Genomic DNA, 22,531 nt, shown 5'->3' on the forward strand with positions numbered 1-22,531 from the left:
CCGCTGACGGCTGGCTCTTAGGGCCGCGCGTGCCTCAGGGGCCGAAGTGTTTCATCTCAGCTCGATTGCGCTGTTGTCATGGCGGTGAATGATTCATACCTGTATTATAAACAACATAGCCCTAGGAGGTCTGGTGTTGAAGCACTCTGGTGTTACACGTGCAGTTTTCCTCGTGTGACTCTGCGTGCCTGTGCTCCCCCGTGTTAGACCTTATATTTGGAAGGCTGTGGCTGTTTTCCTTGTTCCAGCTTGCTTTGCATAGATGTTGAAATCACTGAACTTTTTTTTCCACATAGGTAATGTCGCACTTGACAACTTACAAATAAAGGAGAATGCACTAGTAAGTATTCCACTAATTCTTAAGCTGTATCAGTGGGTCTAAGGGCCAAGCCCCAGGACTGCTTACTGTATGTAGTCTCACTTCACAGAGTGTGTCTTCTTTGCTTGTTAGCGTTACTTGGTTAACGGCGTCTAACATTGCTAATGTTATAGAAACAAAGAAAGAAAAGTCCACAGATTATATCATAAGTACATGCCCAAGAAAAGTGCTTCTGAAAAATTACCAGTGGTGTTTTCAAGTATGTTTCTGATGTTTTCTGCATATCAGTCTGCCTGAGGTCGGAAGGCCCTGCAGAGGGATCTGGACAGGCTGGATTGATGGGTTGAGGCCAACGGGATGAAGTTCAACAAGAGCCAGTGCAGGGTCCTACATTTCAGTTGCGCCAACCCCATGTGCGGCTACAGACTTGGGGCAGAGTGACTCGAAAGCTGGGTGGAGGAAGAGGATTTGGGGGTACTGGTTGACAGCTGAACATGAGCCAGCAGTATGCCAACGTGGCCAAGGCCAATTGCATCCTAGCTTATATCAGAAATGGTGCAGCCAGCAGGACTGGGAGGTAATAGTCCCTGTGTACTTGGCAGCAGTGAGGTTGTACCTCAAGCACTGTGTTCAGTTTTTGGGCCTCTCACTACAAGAAAGATGTGGAGATCCTGGAGTGTGTCCAGAGAAGGGTAGCAAAGCTGTGAAGGCTCTGGTGCACAAGTCTTGTGGGGAGCCACAGGTGAAATTGGGATGATTCAGTCTGAAAAAGAGGAGGCCTGGGTTGCTGTGTACAACTGCCTGCAAGGAGTTTGTAGCAAGGTGGGGGTCCCCTTCTCATCCCAAATAGCAGCAATAGGATGAGAGGTAATGGCCTGTAGTTGTGCCAGAGGAAGTTCAGATTGGATACTAGGAAAAATTTCTTAGAAGGAGTGGTTAGGTGTTGGCAAAGGCTGCCCAGTGCGATGGTGGAGTCATCATCCCTGGAGGTGTTCAAGAAAAGGGTAGGGACATGATTTAGTGAGCAGTATTGGTGATGAGTTGATGGTTAGGCTAAATGATCTTAGAGATCTTTTCCATCTTCAGAAATTCTATGATTCTACATAAATATCACGTGTTCTAATATTTGAAGCTTGAAATATATAAACATTTTAGAGTTTTACTATTTCTGTTACTGCTTTAGTTCTCCAGTACAAGCTAGAGAACTGAATTTCTTCTGCTGCTGCATAATCATATTTCCGTAAGGTCATAGTTTGGACTTATATAGGATTTATCACTTGTATGTCCAAGCAGTAGATGGTTGTTTGGTTCAGAACAACTTATTAGGAACAATTGGTATGCACAGATCTGTGTATTCTTTTTTTCTGCTTGTGTTGAATACATGGATTTTCAAAGCCTGACTCCTGCAGATTGTTATAACTGAAGTCCTCTGAGAGACTGTGATGCTGTGTTTTGGTGTGGGTACACAGGGAGAAGTTTCATCTGTTGATGAAATAAAGGCTTAGGTTTATGGCTTTGTAAGTTGATTCTCGGCTAAAACTGTCAAGGGTGACATGTTTGAGATGTGTACAGTCTGAATGTAACTTGTACATACTGATTAATCATGTAATATGGCTATTTGAATGTTCCTGTTAAAATAAGAGTAACAGCGAAGGAAATAACAAGAAGGAGCTTCCAATAAGTACCCTGATTCTTGTCTGGTTGGTTATTGTCTCCTGAGCTAAGAACAGCTCTACTACTGAAACAAACTTCAGTGTGCTTCTCATTGCACTCAGGAAGATTAGGGAAAACATGCTAAATTTTTGCTTGACGTCACTCTTTTATCTTTGTTGCTCTGAAATTTCCTATCTTACCTGCCTCTTTTGCTGATAACTTTATACTTACAGCCCTTCACAAAAACATCTTTATAATATGGTAGGTAAGAAAGGAAGTAGGTAAGGAAGGAAATACCATCTAATTTGTATGTAAACCTTCCTTGTGGTGATTGCACGGTTCATTACAGATCTACCAGTTGTTATGTATGAAAATGGTTATACTTCTTGCAAGGAAAGACAAGAAAAGTTCAAGACTTGAAAATAAGAACTACTTCTGTATATAAAGTATTTCTACGTTAGAGTTGCAATATGATGGATTTTTTTCCAGAAGTAATTAAAATAAGGTTAGTATTGAGTTCCTTGAGAGTCATTTAGAGAGCTTATTGAAAAAGGAGTCAAATGTATGTGCTGTAATACGGCTTCATCTTTTTGTGGTTTGTCAGTCTGCTGCTGTCTAGATCATTTTTGTCTTCCTCTTAAGGTTTCCCATCAGAATATAACTAGCTTTTAATTTCTCATAAGTATGATACTTTGCAAATGTAAATAAAGAAACCCCTTTAGAAAAAGTAGCCTGGAGAAAGTAGTTGCATTTAGTGTTATTCTTGCAATTTTTGTTTCTTAGTCTCAGTAAAAGGGCAGATCATTAAAATGGAACTTTATCAAATCTCTGTCAAACTTAGTCCATAGCTAATGCAAAGTGAACAAATATTAGTGTAAGATTTCTAAAATGAATTTGTGTAAAATTATATTACAAGTAGATTCTTATGCACCTTGGAAATGTGAAAACAAGAAAAATGACTTCAATCCCAAAATATGTTAAAAGTTTATATTTGGAGACAAAATGCTGAAGTGTTACTTTGAAATACATATTTATTTTATCCTTTGAGGATGTTTCACTTTGTGTGACCCTAGCTATTAAGAGAAGTATAATGTGGCAGTTGCCATTAACATTATTATGTTGTTAAGCACTTGGAATAGTGATGTTTATGAGTTCTTCCTGATGGATTTCTCCAGCTTTATCCTATTTCTCAGTCATAATGTAAAATGTCAGATGAGAAACTATGACCTAAACTAACAACTGTTGCATTTTTCTCAGGCTTATACTACTCAAGTCATTACTATGAAACTCGCAGCAGGTGGTACCAACTAGAAATTGGAATTTTTCTGTAAGAGTAGTTAAATCATTGTCTTAGACTTAATTTTTAGTTTTACTTTTTTTTCTTTCTTTTGTTCTTCCTATTTGTCTCTCTTTTAAGCACTGGTTATATTCCTGTTTTTGTGGTATGTTGTGTAGATGAGATTCTTCATGAGATTTTAATTGGTGGTAATAATTGTTCACTTGTCTCATTTTCCTCGGATATTTGAGTCCATGCTGTTCTTGATGTTGGGAAGCATTTTACAAAGAATTCAATTTGCTATTGAGGCTTTTAAAATAATTAGGAAATTCTAAGTGCTGTACTGATTATCAAAAAGATAAGACCTATGGGATGACTGAACAAAGAAGTAAAATTATATTCTCGTATGTAGATGAAACTTTACTTCTTGGTAACTTTTGTTGCAAAGCATTATCATGCTTGTAATAAAGAGTTGCTAGAAATGTGTAACTCCTTTGTTTTTTGGCTTTCTACAAGCCTGACTTTATTTATGGATTCCTGTGTTCACATGAACATTGCTGATTAATTATACCTGTGTCATACAGGGAACTGCATCTGTTCTGGAACTTCAATTCTATGTGCACAGTTTTAAGAGAAATCAGGATAATAATTCTGTTGTCTGAACCAAGTTGCCTTCGCAATACATGAATCTGTTTAATGCTTATTTTTCTTTTACAGAGTGAACTGGATGTACCTTTCAGAGTCAAAGTTGGCCAGATAGGTAAGGTTTTGTTTTGTTTCAACCTAAATCTTAAAATGGAATTTTGAGTACAAGCCTCAGGATCAGTCTTGCCTTTGAATTTTTTTAATCAAGCTTTCTTAGGTGGTCTCTGCAATAGTACTTGCTGTTGAACTAGTGTAGATGTCTAATGTGACTACCCTACATAAGTGATAAAAAGTTCCCTGGGTAACCCTGTTTGTGTAACATTATAGGCTGAGTGTGAAAAATGTACCTGAAATGTTTCACAGGTACGTGGATGATTAGGGGAGCTGTTTAGTAGAACTAGAATGTGTGTCTTTTCAAAGGGTAGATTAGGAATATGAAGAGCTTAAGTAAGATGGCTGAAAGATTGGCAGACATGCCAAGAGTTTAGCAGCTCTTGGATGCATGTTGTTAAAAATTCTTTCCCTCAAGGTCTGCATTGCTTTTTCAAATGAAATGTTTTTTGGAAATAAATGTATTCTATCCCAATCCAGTCACAGTCTCAGTTTTTGATCTGAAGTCTTTGGACTCAAAACTGCATCTTCTTGCTCACGTTTTCTCTGCGTGTATTTTTAACTCCAAGGGCTTTATAAAAGATGTACCCACACAGTTTCTCCTCAACTTCTAAGGCATTTAGAACATGAAGAAATAGAATTAATGACCTTCACTATAATGTTCAAACTAATCACAGCGTAGGTTTTGCTTTGCGTTAACTTTTATCTGCTTTTTGTAGATAAACTGACTCTGAAGATTCCTTGGAAGAATTTGTATGGTGAAGCAGTTGTTGCAACTCTAGAAGGCTTGTATCTTCTTATAGTTCCTGGAGCAAGTAAGTAATCTTCTCAGCATAGTGAAATAATCAAAGAAATAAGTATCTAAAAGTACCATTAAATAAGCTGCCGTTTTTTACACTTGGTTCCCCCAGGGAACTTTCTAGACAAATGCAGGGAAGTGAGTGGAGGAATGGTGGGCAAAAGGAGCACTTGTTGCCATAATGGAAAGTCTTGGTTGTGTCCATTCGGTCTAAGTTCAGTTTAACAAACTGATTCCTTTGATGTATGCTATCTTGAATCGACTCTTCTGGCATGGTTTAGATCTTTTGGCTGTTGCAGGATACAGTCTGCTTCTAATTAATGACAATCAAAAGTGGTAATTTTGTTAGAACTGATTTTTATGGAGGGGAGAAAATCAGAGAACTTAATTTACTTTCTCTGATATCAGATGCTTTGTTATAATAAGAAAACTTTAAAATTTCTAGAGTATCATGTACAGGTGTAGCAGAAATCACACCCTGTGTTACACAGTGCAGACCATGTTTAAGTGCCTCAATAAACGTGGAAAGGTACTCCTGTAAAACAGTGCTTAAGTGTTGGGATAAGCTTTTGTATCCTACTATTTTCAGAGGCAGGATGGAGGTTTCAGCAACTAGAATAGCTTTTGTTTAAAATGTCATTTTGCAACATAATGTTCAGAATAGTGCACGTTGCTTGATTATGCATTTACATAATTTGAAATTAAGGGTAATGCTGTCCCAACTTGGCTTACAGGCATTAAATATGATGCAGAGAAGGAAGATAAATACTTGCAAGATAATAAACAAAAGGAGCTGGCCAGAATTGAGGAAGCCTTGCAGAAAGCAGCTGAAAAAGGTACAAGTTAATAATGCAAACCTTCAATGGAATTTGGGAATTTACTGTGCTATGAAAGAAGAGTCCCATTTTGTAATTGATTTAATAAATTTTAAGTGTCTAGCTAATCTTACTATAGTGCTTTAAAAAGGCTCTTTCCTCTTTAGTTTATGCTTAAGAAGTGTGACTCATTTTGTTTACCATTTTTTTTGTCCAGTGGAAATGAGAATTCAGTTCTCTGGTATGGTTTTTTTGTTTTTTTTGTTTTTTCATAAAGCTCTTTGGAATCAAGACCAAAGACAGCAGCTGCATCTCATGAGGCAAATATTTATTTCATTCAACATCCATTACTGAAATTCTAAAGATGTTTTGGAGGTGCATGTGAGAAGTCATTCTTTGCTTAAAAGAACTTTAAAGGAAAATGGAAAGGTTTAATGTTTTTCACAAAAAAATATCAACAATAATGCCTTCATTTCAGTTTCTGCTGGTTTTTACTGTATGGTAAAAGATACATGATCTATGGTGGTATGATGATTATGGTGGCAGAGCTCAAGGAGAGGGTTGAAAAGTTAAGGAGCAACAGGGAGTGTGAGCAGGAAGAACAGGAGGGATATGGAACTGTTAGAATGAGTTTAGAAGAGGGCAATGACGATGCTCAGAGGGTTGGAGGAAACCTCTTATGAGGAAAGGCTGAAGGATTTTGACTTGTTTAGCTTGGAGAAGAGAAGTCTCTGGGGAGACCTCATTGTGGCCTTCCAGTAATTGAAAGGAGCTTACAAGCAGGAGGGTGACCAGCTTTTTGCATGGTCTGATAGTGACAGGACAAGGGGGAAATGGCTTTAAACAAAACAAAGGAGATTTAGGTTACATGTTTTTACTCAGAGTGAGGTAAGGTGCTACAGCAGATTGCCCGGAGAGCTTGTGAGTGTTCCATCACTGGAGGTATTCAAGGCTGAGCTGGATGGGATCTTGGGCAGCTTGATCTAATGGTTGGCAACTCTACCAATAGCAAGGGGGATGGAACTGGATGATCTGTGAGGTCCCCGTTGAGCTAAGCCATTCTGTGGTACTGCGTTGGGTCTGGTTTAAGAAATGAGACGGTCTTGATTAGGAAAAAGAAATAGTGTCACAAGAAAATAGTTAACTGTGAAGACAGTAAACTTTAAGTAAAGTTTTGATCTAGATCACTAAGAATTTAAAACTAATCGGTTAAAATAACTGTATATTTCAGACTGGTTAGCCTGGTTTTATTTTTTATCATAACAAATACATATGTTAGAATAATGGTACAAATTAGGCTGCTTTGGACATAGACCAAGCTCTGAACTGATGACAGGTAACAGACTAAAGACCTGATCACTGAATGTTTTGTGTGATAGGAGGTACAATGGTTGATAAGATGCATCTCTGTGAAAATGGTAATGCTGCAAGTCATTGGCCTTGGAAAAGCTGCTGAAAATGAAATTGTTCGTAGAATATTTGGGGAAAGATGGTCTGTGTTGTAGCCTCTCTGCTTGCTTTATTTTCCAGCTTCAGGACACTATTGCCTTATTCTTATTTTGCTAGTTTGAAATACGCATTTGCAGTCCTTCATACAACAGTTTACCAATCTGTAAGGAATGGAGAAATAAACCCTGCTTTATTTATTGTCTTTAATATGTGAGAAACTGTATGTGAGCTAAGCTACTTCAGTGGATGAATTTTGCAACTGTTACTTCCTACAGAAGCAAAGGAATGTTCATAGAAGTTTGACCTTGGTTATAGCCATGGCTAAGCTGTTATTCTTTGCATCAGTAGCAGCGGGATGAAGGGATAATATAAGAAGAGTTTAACCTAATAGGCAATACTCGAGGAATAGCAGATCTGGAGCTTTTTGCAGTGGTTAGTGCATCTGCAGCTAAGTCTTAGTATTTCTGAAAGAGATTTAATACCAATGTTTGCAAATCATTGGAAAAGAATTTTTTTTAAATGATACCTCAGTAGATTGACTTGTCATAGGAAGAGCTAAAATTAGATTTTTACTCATGTTTTACATGGCTACATTATTAAATTTTTCTCCTGAGGAGTCAGAAACTAGAGGAACATTTAAATTGGATTATTCTAAATTGCAGTCCTTCTCTTGTAGGTTATCGTGGTCAGGATGACTTGTCCAGTTCTTGCATGAAGAGACCTTTTGTCTTTGCTAGATACAAAGTTCTTGGGGTCCAAGCTGCTCTGCTGTTCTGTGAACTAATAAGAAATTCAGCTCTTTCTCAAAGCTTTTAAACTCACAGTATATGGTAAAAATCTGGGAAATAACTGAATGGAATGTTTTCAGGTCTGTGAATTCTTGGCTGTATTTGTTCTTTCTATTAGTACTCAACTGACATTAATATGTATAGAATCTTAATTCAGTAGGTCAGGCAGGGATATTTTCTTTCAACATGCTATTCAGATGTTGAACAAAATGGTCATGTCTCTGTGGTTAGTGTAATGTGATAGAGAAGTGGTAGCAAGATCTGCTAACAGATGCAGAACATTTTCTATTTTCCAAACTAGTTAAGTTTGTCAGTATCAGAACTCATACATGGAGACCAAACTCTTGTTTCGTGCTGGATAGAAGTAAAAGGAAATGCCATAATATCCATCTGTAGACAGTCTTTGGAAGTAGGTATTCTGAAGCAGCTCTTCAGGTAGGTACTACAGTGTAAATACTATCTTGACATGAGGTTTATGAACTCAGTGTTAATTCAGGAGCTGAATGTAACATGAAATTGGGCTGTTTTCCTTCTTTTAAACAAAATGCATTTTTTGGTTATTTGCTGCCATGTGGACCAAGGTGCTCATTCACAGGATTCCCTGTATGGGCTGGAGAGTCTGATTTACAAGGACACCAAGCCTGGTGGGTATGCATGGTTAATTGCAGCTTCATGTTTTAAAACAATAACAACAACAAAACCCAAAGCTGCCAAATGTCGAAATAAGAAAACAACGCATATTTGGTTAGCATGTGCATATCAGTGATTCTAGAAATAAGATTTTAATGGTTATTGATTCAGGCAGAAACTTTAAGTGACTGGGAGTGTTCAAGAAGACTGGGAGACCATTTAGGAAGATATCTATCATCTGTGCCAAATTCAGGAGTGTCATAAAATGCTGATGGCGTTCTTCAGCATTAAAACACTGGCGTAGATTTTCTTCTCCTCCCTCCTTAGCCCACTTTCTTTTTTTTTTTTTTATTTGTAGTGTGACCACTTTGTAAGTACTTCAGGACAGGTTGAAGTCTTGGCTGGCACTTTTTCCTCCTTACTTTGAAGGAATGTGCAAACTACATAAAAACCAAAGCTCTTCCCCTGAGTTAGATTGGCCTTTGTGCTTGTTTCCAACTTTAGTAGGATGCACCCTTCTTATGATGTAATCTTGTAAAGTTAAGTACAGGCACTCCTATTGCTGGGTTCTTTTCCCCTTGATGGCCAGACGGGTGAAAGAAATGAGACAACTCAACAAACTGGTTTTCTTTAGAAAGGTGGAAAAACAGACCATTAACTTAATTTGTGGAGTGGTTGTGTTTGTTTTTTCGACTGTAATTGGTGTGTGAATATTAGAATTTAATTTCACATAAAACTATTCAAGAATTATTATTTCTGTATGCATTTTTTTGCAGTTTCACCTGTCATTCATTCAAATTACTTTCATATCCTGCTGTTGATTGTTGTGAGAATCTTACTGAAAAGCCTTCTTTGGGTTTTCTTGTACATCATGAATATCTTAACTTGGAAGTTATGCATTTGCATGGAAGTCTCATTTGAATTTTGACTTCAATGTTTTTCCCATATGAGTATTCTATTAAGTATTTCGTTATGTGCCATTGCCTGAAGTCATGAAATGAATGCTTGGATTACAGAAAAAAGTATTCACCAGAGTTCTAATGTCTGTTTTCAGATCTGCTTTGTACGTTGGAAATCTGAAATGAATTCATTAAAAAGTTTGAGTGTGTATTACTAGTGAGAAGCCTGGTGATTATGGCTAACTTCTTAAACTCATGGGATCTTGTGTAACGGATCTTGAAACGTGCATTTACACTTACGATTGGCATGGCCCTCGATCACAGTGCAATTTGTATACTTAATCTGAAGTTTTTACTGACATTAAGTAGAAAAAGAAAAGGCAATGCTTCAGTTGCTTCCACGAAAGTGAATTCATGTGCATGTGAATGATGGAAAATGATGCTCTGTGTTATGAGGAGTAGTTGATTGTTTCCTTAACAGCTATGAAATTCTTTAATTCTTTAATTCTTTTAATGAGAGCTTAATAAGGCATTCTGCTTTGACAAGCTGAACTTTCTTCTGTCTTTTCTTTTATTTCTTGCATTTCTGCTTTGCTAACTTGAATTTTATGCTTTTCCCAAAAAATTGCTTGCACTGAAAAAAGGACGTAAGCGTAAAAAGTATAAAAAGCATTTTAAGAGACCCTTTAAAGGTCGTGATCACTCAAAAGGTGGGTAAGAAACATGACTTTGATTTTTGTTTTCAATTGCCACATATTTTGCGTGCTATTTGTATTAGTTTCTCTTAGTCTTGCATATGCGTCCACTCATTATTTTTCCTTCCCTTTTTGAAAAAGAACATAAAGTAGAGAGAGCATTTTGTTGTTGGTTATTCACTCTCTGGATCAAAAACACTTGTGCTTAGTCCTTATGGATTTCGAATTTATTAACTTAGCTTAAAGATCAGAGTACAGCTCTAATACTGAAAAACTAGAGTATTTCACATAGTATCTTTACATTTTCATTTATTTTATGCAAGCTATTTAATCTTCTCAGGCAATATCCTGTGAAAAACTGTAATGAACCGATCCTTTATTATGTAAGCATCATCTTCACCTGGGTATTTTAGGATATTTTGTGCTAAATTACACCTTCTTACCTGTTTTCTCATTGAAATTCCTAGTTAGTTGCTGATGGACTTCTAAGGGGCTTCTGCCTTGGAGGTTGCGGGGAGGTATATCTTAAAAATCAATCTGGAAATTAGTGTAAGCTGCACTATTGTTAGTGAAACTTAGACATAAATTTTCTTACAGTTGTGGTGCACAAAGCTAATATTACGTTTTCACAATATAGATGTACAGAAAAGGAGAAAAATTTAAGTAGCTAAAAACTCAAGTGCTAGGTATTCACATTAGAATAAGTATTAAGTGTACGTTGGAATTGCTGTTAGTGCGGCTAAACTCAATATGTATTGTTTCACTGAATGCTATTTCTTTATTTTTTTTCCAGATAAACCAAAGGAGGAGAAGAAAGATACTTTCTTGGAAAAGCTTGCAACTCAAGTTATAAAAAATGTGCAAGTCAAGATCACAGGCATTCATGTTAAATATGAAGATGATGTAAGTACCTGGAACATGCTTTCTCCATTTTATATTTGACTCTAGTGCAGTTGTTATAGTCTAGTCCACAGAGACAAACTGTTATTTGTCATCATGAAAAATCACTGTGGCTTCTTATACATATCTTAGAATGAGGTACTTCAGGTACAACTGAAAGCCAGAGTAATTTGGATGTGTGAAGTAGATAATCTCTATCTTGCATTGCTTGGTGCTGCCTTGCTCACTAAATGTGTGTGGTGACAGTTTGTCATACATTAGTATATGCAGTTGATATGCAGAACTTTTCATTGTAATGACCAGAATTCAGAATGGCAGGGACTTGTGAACTTAAGGATGAGTTGGAAAACAAGAAGTTAAATAGCTAATGGGTAATAGGTGGTATTCTATCCCCATTCGTGGATATGAGTGAAGCAGTTTGTGATGAGATAGCTGCATGTCGATAGGAAGCATTGGGCATAAAATATTACCCAGAGCTGGAACTGGGTAATTCTGGAACTGCTTGTAGAGACACTGTATGTACAGTGGTGGGAAGAATGGAAGTCAGAAAGTGAAATAGTTGACTGAAACGTGGTACTTGACAGTTCTTCAGTTTTTATTATTCAAAGGTTTAAAAACCTGAAAGAAAATTTCAGAATTGATTTCCTAAGCCTTTAATCTGCAGCCGTATGGTACTGACCTAACTGACTGCTTCAGCAAGAAAAATTAAGCAAAGGAAAACAGCTCAAGATTTCAGTCAATTTTAATGAAATGATTCTTAGTGTGCAATGAGTATGGATAAATAGCTATTCTTTTTCTATTTCTGCAGGTCACAGATCCACAGTGTCCAATTTCTTTGGGAATGACATTGGGCGAGCTTAGTTTATTGGTAATATTTGTGTGCATGCATGTGTTCGTGGTTTTGATTTACTTATATTTGATTGGGCACCAGAAAAGATAAGTTGGGCCTGTAATATAATGCAATTATTGTATGGATATGGAGGGTAAGACAATCTTTTCTCCATGCAAATAGTCCTTGAAGTTTGTCCAAGCAGCAGGGAAGATTACTGAGGAACATCATACTATTTTGTGACAAGCAATTTCTTCTTATGTTCCAAGTGATCTTTAAAACTGAATGTGCTTAATTTCATAGGAAAAATTGTTTCCATGTCCAGTAGATAAATTAAGGCAGATGTTACATCATGATGAAGAATGTGGTATTTTGCCAGGCCTCCTGAGAAAAGAGGAGAGAGAATTTCAGCTAACTTGTTTGCCATAAATACATAGGATTTCATGGGTAGGATAAGGAGTTGAGAGCTAAAAGTAACTCACAAATTTGGAATTGGGTTTTGACTTGTCTATATGCAGTCTAGAAAAGTTGACTTCTGTAATCTGGTAGCACCAAAATGATTTATTCTGTGCTTGGAAAAATAGTATAAAACCACAGATGTGGTAGGTAAGGTGCATCAAGGAATGACTTTCGTCCCTTTGAAATTTTAGACAACAAATGAGAACTGGAAACCTTCAATTCTAAATGATGCTACAAAAGTAATTTACAAGGTAATGTGTGTTTTTTCTTTTTTTTTTTTCCTAACTGGCTAAGAAGTGTAGCTAGCAACTGTTATTGAAGTGATGTAGTATGCAGGTACAGAGAAAAACTGGAAAACCTGTTTGTGAATTTTTGTACTTTACTTAATATTTTGTATTTTTACTTAATTTTTTAATAAGTAGAACTAAAAAGACTGGCTTTAAGTAAGGCATACCTTTCTACTCCATAATTTAAGGAATCAATGCAAACACTGATCTTCTCATAAACAACATTACACAGCAAGACTGAAATCTGTGTAGTAACTATGATTTCAAATAGTTTTGTCAAATTGCCATTTCCTATACTAGTCTATATGTAAAATGTTTGGAATTCAGGTAGTGAAGCATGCCCTTTTGCTCCTCCCCACCCCATTTACCTTTTATCAGTGTGTGTGAGTGTGTGCACTTTAAGAGCATGCTTTTTAGCAAGTAATTTTCTTTTCAAAATGGTATTATAAGATTAAATGTGTCTCAGTGCTTATAGTACATTTGTTGTATAACCTTTTTTTTCCCAAGTGGAAGCTAAATTAATAGAATGTATTGAATACAGAGTATGGAATCTATTGAATACTTTTTTTTTTTTCTTTGCAGCTTTTATGCTTGGACAGCCTCAGTGCTTATTGGAATGTACACAGCAAAATGTATTATCATGGCTCCCATGAACAAATACTGGTAATGTAGAGTTAAATGTGTTGAGTGGTGCTCCATCTCATGACTGTTTTACTGTTTCAAACAACGCCATATTAATTTCAGCAACATCCAACCCCAGACATTTGGTCAGCTCTATTCTGATAGCAGGGCCATATGTTAATTCATTGTGTCATTGATAGTTAACATGCTTTGGTAACTCTATGCGTTACCAGCTCCTACAGACTTGGAGATGGTTGGAAACTGGGTTTGTCAGGTCAGTTCTATTAGCGTGTGACTTAGCGTGCTGCTTACTCAGTACTGTTTGTTAAATGTCTGGGTCTTATTTAGCTACTGTAATAACTGAAATAGTAAACAAATGTGGAGTTAGTAAAATTTCAGAATATTAAACATTATTGGAGCAGAAACTTTGTATTATCAAGATACCTAAGCTGTGTAGATGAAACTAACCAATATGATATAGCCAAACAGAAGAGCAAGTCAGTAAAGCAAAGAACATTGCCAAAGAGAAGAGCAAGATCATCAAGTAAAGAGCATTTATTCTTTTTACTTTTAGCAAACTATACCTTGTAGGTAGTAACTGCCCACTGTCCAACTTGAAAGTTAGAGGGATTAATATAGTATTTCTCTGAAGGTAGCACCCCTCTTTTGGGAAACAGATACGGGAAAATGAGCATGCTTCAATTGTCAAGTCTGAAAAGGTTCACAGCTTTAAATAGGAAATACTCAGTAGGACCGAGTAATGATGACTTCTGAAAATGAGGTTGGGTGAAACATAATTAAGGTAGACTGTATGGCAGAGATGATGCTGGAAATAATTAAAATGGTGATTACACGGGAAGGATAAAATCCAGTTTGCGTGTATGAGCTACTTGAAGGCTGTGTCTAGTTTTTCTGATTTGTTAGTGTTCTGAGTTGCTGTTAGCTAGATGAATAGTGGTGTACTGCAAATTGTAATGTTGTAAGCCTAGGAAATACTCATGAGATAAGGCAGCAATTAAACAAAAGCAAAACAAGTTTTATTTAGTCTGAAGAGAAACTGGGAATGTGGCACTACTAATAGGGCAATTATATAGACATAAATTGGAGCTGAGGGCAAACATCCTCTGTCTGTACTGCAGCTGAGAAGTACTTGATTGCAAAAATGCCTTTGCTGTTAAGTTCGTTTCAGATAGCTATTACATAAATATGGTTAAAAGAGCTTATTTGTAGGTAATGAGAAGCAACTAGATATTCTAGTCAGCTGCTGGCTAGTAAATGAACGAATAGTTTAGGTTTTGAAAGTGAACTTAGAAGGGTTATGAAAACAAGTCAGTTGGCTTTGGAATATTGTACATATGACTGCTCCTCTTAGTTGGTCACAAATGTGATTCATTTTGCTGTGGAGAACGCTGAACGCATGATGTATGTTATCTGCATTTTACTTTTGGTTTGAATAAGTACGTCTGTGCAAAATACAGTGCATTGTTGACACACTATGTTTATAAATGTTATACAGATGTTCTGTGTATCCTCATATAATATTCCTTGTTTCCATTTCTTCTGCAGTCCTAGTCATTTACAGTTATCATTTATTTATTTTTTTCTTGTTAACAAAGCATACACTTAACTTGATGGACTTGGTACTAATAAGGAAGTATGCTTCAAAACTGGTAAAACCAGCCAGTCAATAAAGGTACTCTGAATCCTTTCTGTTAATGTGGAACTTGAAACCCAAGTCCTCCTTCTATTTTAGTTCTGGTTCCCATTGTAGGGTAATTCTTGTTTTCTAAAAGTTGGAATTCCAGTTCACTGTATGTATAAGATGCTGTGAATATGTTGTTTCTTTGTCCTGTCTGCATTCTCCTACTTTGTTTAAACAGCTAAAATTCCTCAGGGTGCTTTCCATTATGCCTTTTTAGTTTATCAGAGATGCTTACAAATTCTTAATAAGCCATCATGAGGGAACTGTGGAATTTGGCATGGGTGTAAGATGGCTTGTGTAAATCTTCTCAGCTGCTTCTGAAGTCCTTTTAGTACAGAAAATTCTGAAACAGAGACTAGAATACATTTTAAATGTAGTCTGTAGCATATCCTGTTTCCTGAAATGCTAAGACTTCTGTCCAGATAGGCCATTTCAGTCATACTTGTAAGCAGTACTATCAAGAAATCAGATTTAGCACAGTAGCTGATTGGTCTGCCTCGTAGTTGGAATAAGCTGTGTAATCCATAGCAGTCTGTCACTTTCACACAACAGTCTTCATATTTAAATAACATGAGCATATGGCTGTTTGTGAGATTAGCTGTTATACACTTAAGCTCATTGAAAAGCTTACTTTCACTATTAGAGTTCAGAAAATGCATTTAAATGCAAATATCTTTAATTAGCATGTGTACTTTTTTGTAAAATATGAAACATTTTAAAATAAGAAATTGGGAAAAGAAATTACTGGAAGAGATTTATATCTGTAAGATATTTTCCTTGTAAAAACTATGCTTGATATTGATAGTCTTTGTAAAATAGGACAGTAACAAGTACTTCATCTGCCTTCATATAATATACTGTGTGTACTGCTTCTTAAAAGTTTGCATCCTGTTTTAACTGATAGTGCTGTTGCAATCCATAAACTAGATGAAATGATTGGTATTTGTATAGCATCCTCAGAAAACTGCAACAGAATAGCAACAGCAAAGAGACCTCATTTTGAATGAGGGCTCAGTTCCAGCATGACGTTGCCTCTCAGGCTGCTGCATTATTTTCCTGACACTGTATTTTCATTTCTCTCTTAACTGTGGAATATCAGAAGACTCAAACGGCTTCCTTACGGGATAAACATGAGGAAGGATAGATTATGAATATATTGTCTCATCACCTTCAAGGAGTTTAAAAACAAATACTTCATCTTTTACACTACATGTCTGCACGTACACGATTGCTAGAATGTTTTAAATTAGTGAACATTAGTTGATGCAAGATATGAAGGTTCAGTGAACTTCTGAATGAAGTTGAATTAAATTGTAATAATATTCTACTTGATGAGAGAAACCTACTGAGTCTGCTGTATTAAAACATTTTACTTTTAAGTACTTGAGCTACATTAGATATCTCGTTTTAAAGGTGAAGGTTTGGGGAAACTCCTGCAGAAACATGATTGGAGTTGAACTGTCCTCTAAATTCCTAATGTCTTTTAACTTTTAAGAAGACCAAGAGTAAATATCCCTCAGCAATTGCTAGACAGTATCATATTCCTTTACAGGATCAACTGAAAAGAGGAATTCCATATGGTGATAACCAGCCTCAAGACTATGAGTACAGTAAGTAAGCTACAAGTGAATGAATATACACTGTTTTGAGCATTTTAGTTGGTCTGAACTGATCATACAGGCATATCCATACTAGCTTCATTATGTTTAGGCTTTTGTGAAATGTAACATCATAGAGATTTTATTTTTTCTAACTATTGCTGGGTTGATCTCATCTGTAGTATGAATCAAATGCCGTTTCATAGAATCATAGAATGGCTTGGGTGGGAAGGAACCATCCCCCTTGTCCTATCACTATCTACCCAACTAAAAAGTTGGTTCCCCCTTTTTTTTTTTTTTATTATTATTGTTTTTAATTAACCCCCTTTTAAGTTACTGGAAGGCTGCAATGAGGTCTCCTCACAGCCTTCTCTTCTCCAGGCTGAACAAGCCCAGCTCCCTCAGCTTTTCTTTGCAGGAAAGGTGCTCCAGCCCTCTGATCATCTTTGTGGCCCTTCTCTGGATCCTCTCCAACAGCTCTCTATCTTTCTTGTATTGGGGGTCCCAGACCTGGATGCAGTACTCCAGGTGGGACCTCACAAGAGTAGAGTAGAGAGGGACAATCCCCTCCCTGTCCCTCCCTGATGGCTCCCTGTCCCTCTCTTCTGATAGAGCCCAGGATACCATTGGCCTTCCAAGCTGCAAGAGCACATTGCTGGCTCATGTTCAATTTTTCAACCACCAGGACTCTCAGGTCCTTCTCCGCAGTGCTGTTCTCAAGGAGTTCTTCTCCGAATCCATATACTTACCTGGGATTACTCTGACCCAAGTGCAAAGCCTTGCACTTTACTATGTTGAACTGTTTCTGTAGGTCTTCAGCGTACACATCATATTATGTGGAGTAGGTGATATGTCAGACAGCGGGCTTAAGTATTTTTAAGATGGCTTCCTGTATTAAATTAATCTCAATTTTTTAAGTTTTTAGACCAGTATCAGCCTCTGCAAGAGTTTTTATCAACCCAAATGCAGAAGTGGAACTGAAAACTCCCAAGCTTGATTGTAATGTAGAAGTACAGAGAATTGCTATTGAACTCACAAAGCCACAGGTAAGTTGGGTTGGTGTCAGTTATCACCTGTTTCAGAGTTTATGAGGAGCTGTAGCAGTAATTGTGATTAAAAAATGTGATCCTTGTGTAAAAGTTGCTCCCGCCTTTAGATTCAGGCTCTCTGACTCTGTTACCTGCAGAAGCTGTGAGAACAGCACTTGGAATAGAGAATAGAAAATGGAATCTCTTATGATTAATCCTTGTCTCACTTTATCTGCTGAAACTATAAGCCAGCACTATAATGGGAGAGAAGTAAGGGTAAAAGCAAGGGTAGGAAGTTATGGAGTTCTTAGCTCTCGTTGATTCCCAAATGTAGTCCGTATTGAGAACAATGCCAATATTATTAGTGCAAATGCAGTTCCAATACTGGGGAAATTTTATATTGACAAAGGAAGAAAATAAGATGTATTTGAGAAAGTTCAAGACTGTGTTTTGAGCAGGCGAGTAGAAGTAAGAAAAATAAATTTGTTTTGTTTCTCAAGGAAACCAGAAATTCAGATGGCAGCGTCCTCCAAGAGCAATAGGAATAGCTGTTGGTCTACTTTAAGTAACAATGAAAATGCATAGGCCTAAATTTCTGTGTAGTTTGGGAAGCACTGAAGGCAGCTTTATAAACATATATTTCTACTTGAAATATTGCATGTAACTTTGAACTTTTGCTAAGGAACTTGTTTTCCTGTGTTTAGTACCTCAGCATGATTGACCTTCTGGAGTCCATAGATTACATGGTCCGCAATGCACCGTACAGAAAATTTAGGCCAAATGTACCTCTGCATAAAAATGCCAGACAATGGTAAGTTGCATTTAGTCGTGCGTTCTCTGAGAGATGTGTCGAGATGTGTTGAGTCCTTTCCAGTCTTATCATTCTCCTTTGTGGATAATGTGCTTTTAAAACTGGATTGCATGTGTCATTAAAACTTAATATAGCTTCGCGTAGCCAAGTAAAAATAGTTTGCAGAACAGACGATGTGAAAGATCCAGGTGATGAAAATGTCTTATAAAGCTAATTTTGATCCCAGAATCTCTAAACAAAACTCCAGTGATCTCTCAAGAGGTTAGAGTGCAATTTTAGAAAAACTAAAGAAAAAATTAGTACGTGTATTACAAGGGAAACGTGTCAACTGTAATTTTAGTTCTTAGTGTTGAGCTGATTACATTTTTTATGGATCTTTTTCTGAATAATGAATTGATGCTACTTATCAAAGTGCTTAAGTGTTCTTTATGCTTTTACAGCCCAGATTTGTAAACATGTGGAAGTCAATAGTGAATGTAAATTCATAGTTCGTCAGACATGAAATATAAGCCATCGGTCTTTTCATAAAGTGAGGTAGAAACTGTTTAAAATTTTATAAGTGAATAGCTTAAATGAAGAAAGTGTTTGAATATTAATAAAATACTCCTACGGTTTCTAAGTTTGAGGGCACAAAATGAAATATGAAATTATTCACATGTGTGAATTTATTGTAGGTGGAAGTATGCAGGTGACAGCATTCTTGAAGTTCACATCAGAAGATGTACTCGTATGTGGTCGTGGAGTAACATAAAACAACATAGGCAGCTTCTGAAGAGTTACAGAAACGCATACAGGAACAAACTGACACAGAACAAACTGTCAGAAGAAATGCAGAGACAAATTCAGGTATGCAGTGTTTCACTCAAGGGCAAATATGTTTTGATCCCTTGATTACATAATTCTTTAAATATGCATGACAGCAATCAAGATTGATAGTTTTCTTAGAGCACAAGAGCTCTAGAAAGACAATTTTAATCAGAAGCCCAACATTACCTGGTGGGGAAAGAAAGAATTCTAGTGTAGTGATGTGTAAATTAACATTTCTTGGTTGTAGGATAATAAACTTTGATTTTTACTGAAGTACAAGATAGAAAAATAAAAATCATACTAACATCAGGCTTCAGAAGCAGATGTACCCATTAAAAGAAAGGAGCATGTCTAGAGAGAAATTGGAGAGTAAATATGAAAGGATTGGTAGAAAAATTGTAGTAGTGAGACTTTACTAAATGTGACTGAGAAATGGATGATTTCATCTTATATTTTTATAGGACCTAGAAAAAAAGCTTGATGTCTTCAATATAGTCCTATCAAGACAACAGGCACAAGCTGAGGTAAGAAATTATTTCTTTTCAGTAATATTGTAGCACTTCAAATAGGATTTTATCATTATAGAGTCTTGACAAAATCTGTGGTGATGAGTATGGCTGAATGGGGAAAAAAGAAGGCAAGCTTCCAGTCATTCCAGGACATGAATAAATCAGTTTACAAACTAGAAACGATTCCCTAGTACTTACCACTGTGTGCACTGTTTCTGCTGTCTGGTCTGTACCATTCTGCAGTTGTCTTTGTATTTATGATTGTTTTGTTCCTTTGACTTCTGTTCTTTCAAAACTAGCTCTACAGATGTTCGAATCAAACATATGCAGTTATTACCACACAATCTATACTTTCAAATATTCCGATGCCTTCCTAGTGGACAGCAAATTTAATTAAACAACAGCTATGATAGAATTTTTAAGAGGTAGATGAAACCTACGTTTTATTTTGGAAATCATTTGTGACACTATTAAGGAGTTGCCTGTTACAGTGGTAGGGAAAATTTGGGGTCTGCAGTTGAAGTAGAAAACACTTAGCATTCTGAAGGTAAGCTCAGAATAGTCCCTCTTGCAGGGGTGATGTTGCTGTCCCTTGCATGCCTATTAAAGACATAATTTACAGGAAAACAAAACAGATAGTAATTAATTACATGTTTTAATGTCTGATTTGTAGACAATAAGATCAGGACAGAAACTTCTGAAGAAGAAAGGCATTGAAGCTGAAAAAAAAAGTGGAGGATGGTTTAGTGGTTTCTGGGGTAGGAGAGAATCTAGAAAAAAGGAAGAAGAAGAATCATCCGTTCCTGAAAGTAAGTGTAGGCCATAATATAGTAACTTTTAACAGGCTTCTGAGTTTCTATATACTTGATTGAATGAAGACAAAGAAGCAAATTACGGTATGTCTTACAGTATGTTTCCTTCTGTACGGAAGTGAGTATGAAATAGACAATACCATGCAGTATTGATCTATTTTGTGATTTTATTTACTGTTATTGATGATTGAGTTAGAAAATAGAGAGTATTTCTGAAATGGCCCTAAATACTTCAGAACCTTCTAAGGAGAGGAGTATTGAGTTTTTAGCTGTGGTTTTATAGGTGACATTTGGAATATTGTGTTCTGAATGAGAAAGTGCTTCCAATAGTACTCCTCAAAGCTCTTTTCATTGTTGGAAAATGTGGATCATCTCATAATATAAATGATGGTAATTTCAGTGTTACATACCTAATGCCATATATGAAGGCTGCTTATTATTTTACAAAGTGGACTTTACTGCAATATAATGTAGAGCTTTGTGTCAATGGAACTTAAGTACAGTTGAAAACTTGTGGGAGGAAAATTGGTTATAGTTGCTAGCTGAAGTGTAAGCTTTTGTGGATTTTATTTATGTATGTATGTATTTATTTATTTATTAGCTATCGATGAACTAATGACACCAGAAGAGAAGGCCAAGCTTTTTACTGCTATTGGCTATAGTGACTGCTCCTATCACCTTTCCTTACCAAAACAGGTAAACAACTTTTAAGGGGATAGTTTGAAAACAAATCTTTCTATTATTGAATTTCAGGTGGGAAGGCTCAGAATTCTAAGTAGCAACATTGTATTCTGTGTACAATCAGTTGTTTGAGCTTATGTTCTTGTCAGATTGAGTAGAGCAGCAGCAAGCATCTGTGACCAACAAAGAAGATAGAAAGTGCAAACATTGCACTTGTATAGGAAAAGATTCATTTCTGGTTTAGACAAATTATGAAGTGTAAAGGTGCTTTCATTTCTGTCAATACCACGTGGAAATGTGCAGGCTTCAAATTGATTATGCAGTATGGTTCAGTTTTTCTTAAGTTGCTGATTGATACAGTCACAAATGGTACATAGGCAAAATATGTTTTTAATACTTGCTTTCACAGTTTAAAACCCCTGTGAATTCTTAGTAAAAAAAAAAAAATTCAAGTTAACTCAGCATTTCTTGAAATACCATGTTTTATATTACAGAAGTGTCTGCTGAGTGTTGAAAGTTCTGTATACCTAGGTTGTTGCATGTGGATGTATGGCTGCTGGTTTAGCATAACTCCACACTGCATCAGATTCATTTAAATTAGGAGTTCAGAAAAAATTTTGTGACGAAGATAACTAATTTCAGTTTTCTCTCTCTTTGCTAGTATATTGCCCATATTGTGACATTGAAGCTGGTAAGCACTTCTCTTACAATTAAAGAAGACCAGAATGTGGCAGAAACTCTTAAAGTACAGATAATTGATTTGAGTACAAAAATATCACAACGCCCAGGAGCACAAGCCATTAAGTAATTAGATTTATATTTTGCTTTTGTAGAAATATTACTTCTTTTTCAAACTTCTTACACCTTTTTTTTTTTCTTGAGAATTGTATATATTTTTTTACATGGATTTTTTTTGTTTGTTTGTTTCAGTCTTTCTAATAATTAGAAGATAGTGTCAGTTTGGTGAATAATCTTGAATGGAATGAGGAAAAGAATATTCTTTGTTGCTGTGTGAATGTGAATGAGTTGTTTGTTGAATCTATATGTTGAAGTGCTGTATATTAACTCTGGGAATTATTTAAGCAGTGTGCAGTGGTTTAGCTCACACGTTCCAGCCAAGCTACTGAATGTGACGTGGCTCACTTTCTACAGAAAAGAAAATCCATGCCTGTGTATTGTGGGTAGTACATATAAGCCAGCACATGGAAAGCTGAGACCTTTCTCTTCTAAGAGAAACTACACCAGAAATAAGCACAGAAAGAGCACAAGTTATTGTTACACAGTGATGTAAGAATGGTTTCAGTGTCTGGAGAACGAGTCTGCATTTGTTCACACTTTCATTTGCAGTTCCTTTATCTTTTGACTTCATGCGTAAAACCACCAAGTTGTGAACTGTGGAAATATTTTG

The 22,531-nt window shown here is 36.3% G+C and overlaps 1 protein-coding gene across 4 annotated transcripts in view; it reads left to right on the top strand.

The window, feature by feature from the left end:
• Positions 1 to 245: 245 nt before the first annotated feature.
• Positions 246 to 22,531, top strand: part of VPS13C (vacuolar protein sorting 13 homolog C) — a 79,622-nt gene continuing 57,336 nt past the window's right edge. The window contains exons 1-18 of one of the 4 annotated variants that reach the window (XM_031555282.1): positions 246 to 340; positions 3,966 to 4,008; positions 4,724 to 4,819; positions 5,538 to 5,639; positions 8,437 to 8,499; positions 10,029 to 10,094; positions 10,873 to 10,982; positions 11,788 to 11,847; positions 12,459 to 12,518; positions 13,137 to 13,217; positions 16,430 to 16,487; positions 17,394 to 17,521; positions 18,208 to 18,314; positions 18,989 to 19,160; positions 19,583 to 19,645; positions 20,304 to 20,439; positions 21,044 to 21,138; positions 21,785 to 21,927. In XM_031555282.1, the coding sequence (XP_031411142.1) occupies positions 263 to 340; positions 3,966 to 4,008; positions 4,724 to 4,819; positions 5,538 to 5,639; positions 8,437 to 8,499; positions 10,029 to 10,094; positions 10,873 to 10,982; positions 11,788 to 11,847; positions 12,459 to 12,518; positions 13,137 to 13,217; positions 16,430 to 16,487; positions 17,394 to 17,521; positions 18,208 to 18,314; positions 18,989 to 19,160; positions 19,583 to 19,645; positions 20,304 to 20,439; positions 21,044 to 21,138; positions 21,785 to 21,927 (1,661 nt within the window). In that variant the 5' untranslated portion in view covers positions 246 to 262. The remainder of the gene's footprint in view (positions 341 to 3,965; positions 4,009 to 4,723; positions 4,820 to 5,537; positions 5,640 to 8,436; positions 8,500 to 10,028; positions 10,095 to 10,872; positions 10,983 to 11,787; positions 11,848 to 12,458; positions 12,519 to 13,136; positions 13,218 to 16,429; positions 16,488 to 17,393; positions 17,522 to 18,207; positions 18,315 to 18,988; positions 19,161 to 19,582; positions 19,646 to 20,303; positions 20,440 to 21,043; positions 21,139 to 21,784; positions 21,928 to 22,531) is intronic. The other 3 variants (XM_031555279.1, XM_031555280.1, XM_031555281.1) reach the window with 3 other exon arrangements.

The sequence above is a fragment of the Meleagris gallopavo genome, chromosome 12 (genome assembly GCF_000146605.3).
Source record: "Meleagris gallopavo isolate NT-WF06-2002-E0010 breed Aviagen turkey brand Nicholas breeding stock chromosome 12, Turkey_5.1, whole genome shotgun sequence".
NCBI classification, from domain to species: domain Eukaryota; kingdom Metazoa; phylum Chordata; class Aves; order Galliformes; family Phasianidae; genus Meleagris; species Meleagris gallopavo.